The sequence below is a fragment of the Gnatocerus cornutus genome, chromosome 4 (assembly GCF_029298725.1).
Source record: "Gnatocerus cornutus isolate USDA-ARS CGAHR chromosome 4, icGnaCorn1.1, whole genome shotgun sequence".
In the NCBI taxonomy this organism is placed as follows: domain Eukaryota; kingdom Metazoa; phylum Arthropoda; class Insecta; order Coleoptera; family Tenebrionidae; genus Gnatocerus; species Gnatocerus cornutus.
This window is the reverse complement of record NC_142236.1, coordinates 19,045,950-19,051,167: the sequence shown is the minus strand read 5'-3', so window position 1 is coordinate 19,051,167 and position 5,218 is coordinate 19,045,950. Positions and strand designations below refer to the sequence as shown.

The window sequence follows — 5,218 nt, the reverse complement described above, 5'->3', positions numbered from 1 at the left end:
ACAACCGAAAACTGACTCCAATTTTGACTTGCTGCGATCGTGAACATAAATAACTGTGAAACCATTTAAGCATTTCACCAGTGACTCCAAGTGCAGCTAATTTTTGTATTAAAACAGAATGGTTGGCTTTGTCAAAAGCCTTGGCGAAGTCAGTATATAGAGAATGCACCTCCATACTGTCACTCTAAATAGATTCACAAATAAAATTGACATAAGGAAACAAGTTGGTAATAATAGACCTTTTATCGAAAAAGCCATGCTGTTTGTTAGAAATTATTTTTTTGAAGATGGGAAATAATTTATTAAAAATGATGGACTCAAATAGTTTAGCTGGTACTGAAAGAACTGAAATAGGTCTATAGCTTTCAATCGTAGATCGTAGGTAAAATTTATAAACAGAAACAACATGTGTTGTTCCAGACTGATGGAAACGTGGTGCTGCTTAGTAAGGATTTATTAAACATCACATAAAGTGATAGTGCCAAGGATACTTTAAGATTCTTAAAAAATTAAGATGGTAAGTTTTCGTAAAGCATTCTCAACATCTGATGCAGTGATACTAATTGTTTCAATATTAATAACATTGTCATATACAAAATCACATTTGACATTATTATCAGTAACGTATACCTACGTATTGAAGAACCAAATATTTCAATGCATGATGTAAACGGTATGTTCTAATAAGAAATGCACCATAAAATGCTCATACAAACTGTCTACATTTAAAGTAGGTTTCAAGAGGAAAAATAAATAGTTTTGTATGTTATAAGAATAAATAATCAATTTATAATAATTGGAGGGTAAAGGTTCACTAGGGCATTTCAGAGAGTTAAAAGTTCATCCAGTGAAGATTCAAAATTAAATTATGTGTTTCGTATACATAGATGTACAGATTACAGTATGTAGCTTACAGTGCTTTATAAAAAAATATTTACAGAGGTACATAAAATTCATATTCTCTAAATACTTCTGTAATTGTTTCAATAGGCTACCGGACACCAAAAAAATCGATACATTTTGTTATGTTTATGAGTTACGTATACACATGAATCAATTACCAAACAGATTTTTTGTTCTCCAAAGGTGGGAATTATTAGCTAAATATTCGTTTGAAATCCAGCTTCGCGCTGTTAGTTTAAATAAGTCTTCAGTGACTACGTCATAACTCCTTTCTATGCATATAAATTGAGAAAACGCATACGTCAACGGAATGTTACATTGATGAGAGTGAGATAGAGTAATCGTTATGATTCCTAACTGGTTTCCGGTTTATAGCACACTTGCGTCAACCAATCAGAAGTTTTATTTTCATAAGTCATCTGTACAGAACGCCATCAGTCCATTTTCGCTTTTTAATTATTGGAGCACTAAAGTAAGAAAGATACAAAAACTACAGCAATTCACGTTCTGCACACACATTTTATGCATTCATAACCTCAATTCAAACTCAACTTCATCATTTTCACCAATGGCCTCGGCATTCCTGTAGCCAATAGGCGTCGACTAAAAAGTTGTTACGTCACCAAGGCGCGTGTTTGAAACTATCCGTTTTTTAAACTTTTTTTTGATATAAATAAATTGCGTAAAAAATGAACACTGATTTTTAATGTTTTCAGACTAGACAGATTTATTTTTAGAAATAAAAAAAACTTTGTGGAGTAGGCTATGATCGCAATGACGTTTAAAAGTTTTTGCTTGACAAACGGAATACCGACGCGAAGTGTTGTCGTTTTTAAATCAAAAATGGACTCGAAAAAACGAAAAAGATCGTCAAATACTATTTCTCAGCAGTCTGAAGACTATTTGAGGTTAATGGAATGCGATGAGATATTCCGAAAAAATAAAATAGGTCTGCTAGAACCACCAGTCTAGTCCTACCTTCTGTCATCTTTATCCAAAAGAGGGTACAGAATGATTGGGACAATTTGATTTCTGTTATCCATACTTGCTACTGTGATAAATGAGTGGAGTTATGCATAAACCATCTAACCCACAAAATTGCAAAAAAAGGACTAATACCGTTTTTGATATACTAATACACCTTTTTTTATTATAAAAAATCTGTTCAACCGGTATCCTAACTCTTAAGGCCACAATTTGAACCGTGCGGTACTAACCTCTAAAACCATTATTAATTTTAGCAGAAAATATCCAACCCACATGCTCCCGTTTTGTTGTTTACGGTCTAAACAATCAAATGAGCAATCCATGACTATTTATACTTTTGAAAAATTTTCTAAAAAACGTACCATTTGATTATTTTTCAATCTAAACTATCTTAAAGCCAGTACATCTGTTGGAGAAGATGTTGACGGTTACAATGTCCAAACTTCAGATTTTAAAATTGGGGTAATATGATTTCTCTGTTGTAAATATTATTGTTAATTATTATAACAATTAATAAATTACAAACGCGTTAAAAACGTTTTTATTAATTTTGCAAAAAAATCTAACTCCCAAAATGTCAAGAAATTCATGTAAAGTGTTAAAAATATTCTCGAAAATAACATAAAGGTTTGTTTAGAAAAGTGTCTCAAAGGCAGAGAGAACATTACAGTAAACTGCACTTGTTCATTACTCTTTTAAACTTAAAAAATATTTTCAATTCTTTAAGGTCGATTATCTCAAAACTATGTCAATGTGGGTGGGATGTTTTCTGCATAACTGCGCTTAAATAAGACAGTCAAAATGAATATTTGACGTTTGGTTCTGTCTGGTTTTAAATAACTAGATTATTACAAAATCAGTCAGTTGCAGAGACTTTATTATCTTATAGCGGCGATTTCTCTCACCATAACTTTACAGAGCTGTAAGCAACAGAATGTACAAAAAAGAGAAAATTTTTGTTAAAGAATATCATTTTCACTTGCGTACTGTAGCGTACAGAGTAGCAGAGCTACAGTGCACTGTTTTGCTTAGAGAATAACACAATAAAACTTATTAGAAAAAAACATTAAACACTATAATACTATATTCTCCGCAAAAATTTAGTAAAAGCTACACAAGAACATCACAAAAAAATAATTTATTAAATTGCTGCCATAAGACGCAATGCTTTACTTGTCCACAGGCAGACCGAAGGGCGGAGCTTGTGACGTCACTGTGACGTACTTGGGAGTGCCTTATTGGGTTTTTGAGAATTATTATTGTTTTTTTTTCGTACAAACAAATGAGCGGCGAAGTATCACCTGATGTAACCACTCGTTTTTTTGAAGCAACGGATTTTGTCGCATAGATTAAGATTAGTATCCTTAATGTATAGGCGGGTAACGGTTTCCACAGGAAATTTTCATTGATTTTTAATTTGAAAACGAAAGCATTTTGAAATTTTTTCATTAAGAAAAGTTGTTGCATATGATGAGTTCTATCCCGGTTTAATTTTGCTTGCTCATTTTCATAACACCCTGTATAAGATGTACAGCGGAAACAAAGTGTCAGTACCTGAGGACCATTGGTTTTATGTATAAAACTTTAAACCCTCGCGTGGCAATCATGGAAACTCCTTGGTTAAGAAAACTAAGATGGGATTATCAATAGTAGGGGAGAGGGGGGCATAGTGGGGAACTTAACAATCAATTAGTCACGCCTCCTAAAATAATAGGAATTAACAAAATTTTTTTACTAAATATCATAGACTAATGTATTGCGAATGATTTTAGTTGTACTTTTTTTGATTACAATAAAGAACTTACGACATGTGAGCATTATTTTGAAAAATGGGATTTGCCCCGCTTTGCCCCGCATATAGGGGTAAAGTGGGGTACCCTATGAAACAATCAAATTTTTGAATAACTGTGTACTTACTTAGAAAAAGTAACATTTTAAAATTACTTAGTCATCAACGCTTATTGCACATAAATGAGTAGGTTCATCATATTTAGCCACTACATCTGTATGACTAAATTTTAAAAAAACTTGCTCCTTAACTTTGCGAATTTTTTAACGAAAACACTAAATTTTACATTTTGTTTTATAAAACATATAGGTTTTCACACTTTGTTTTATAAAACACACATGGTCAACTGTCAACTGACAACCAATCAAAACATGCTATTCGACTTTTTTCACGGCGTTTGATTTGAGCAGCAGCACTGTTGCCCCGCTATGCCCCGGTACCCCACTATGCCCCCCTCTCCCCTAATACCATGAGTAGGTGAATATTCGTGATAATTTAGCCGATTTATTAGCTAAACGAAATTTATGTTTATTTATTGCTATGAAAATATTTTCTAAGTATTTTCTAAGAGCAACATAAATTGAGTTTGCTAATAAAAGTCTAAATTATCACAGAATATTCATCCTACGAATTGTATTTTGCATGACTATTCCATGCATACAGTAGTAATAATAATAATAATTTCGTCAGCGGAATTATTAGCAAAGCGACTCATTTTTAAACGTCAAAAAATTAATTTGCTTATGTAACCATGGTTGACAACACCAGGCACCGTGCTAGGGCTTGCCGCGATAATACCACGGTAGATCTTAGATCTGATTGGATGCTAACTTATAAGCATGGAATAGTCACTCAAATTATGTAGTATCGTGAAAAAAGGCGATACATCGTGTATCTCGACGAGACGTGGTACGACAGCCATGATTGTGTCAAAAAGGAACTTTCTGATGGAACATTAAATTGCTGTGTCCAAGGTCCACCTTCACGGAATAAAAGGATCATCATTTGGCATGCCGGTGGTAGTGATGGATGGGCGTCCAATGGTTTGCTTAAAAACTATTCAGCAGACTGCCACTGTGACATCGACGCAACTTTTTTTGAAACTTGGTTTCGATGTCAGCTCTTCCTCAATTTGCTCCAGGGATACGTAATAGTAATGGACAACGCCAGTTACCATTCAAAGTTGGCGGAAAAGAAACCAACTACAGCCAGTAGCGAAGCGGACATACTCGACTTTTTCCAATCAAGGGTGGCCAATTTTGCCGACGACTACTATACACTCAACAGCTAAAGTAAAGAGCACATGGGCGGGATTGCTCGTAATGAGGTGTAGTAAACTCCCAGGTGGTGATGTCGATAATTGCACCCTTATAAAACAAATTTGCGGAGACGAAGAAATTTCGAAGCTTTGTTGTTGAAAACCTGACCAGTGATATTTGTAAGTTTTTGTTTGAATTTACACAGTCGTGGATCTATGAACGACGATTTTCGCAATTTATTACCAGTTTAATTTTGTGTACTCATTTCTTTAACACCCTG

The 5,218-nt window shown here is 33.9% G+C and overlaps 1 protein-coding gene across 1 annotated transcript; it reads left to right on the top strand.

The window, feature by feature from the left end:
* Positions 1–4,430: 4,430 nt before the first annotated feature.
* Positions 4,431–4,970, top strand: LOC148176573 (uncharacterized). The gene is made up of 2 exons (XM_088035140.1): positions 4,431–4,481; positions 4,545–4,970. The coding sequence occupies exons 1-2, from the start codon at positions 4,431–4,433 to the stop codon at positions 4,968–4,970; spliced, it is 477 nt and encodes a 158-aa protein (XP_087891266.1).
* Positions 4,971–5,218: the final 248 nt, after the last annotated feature.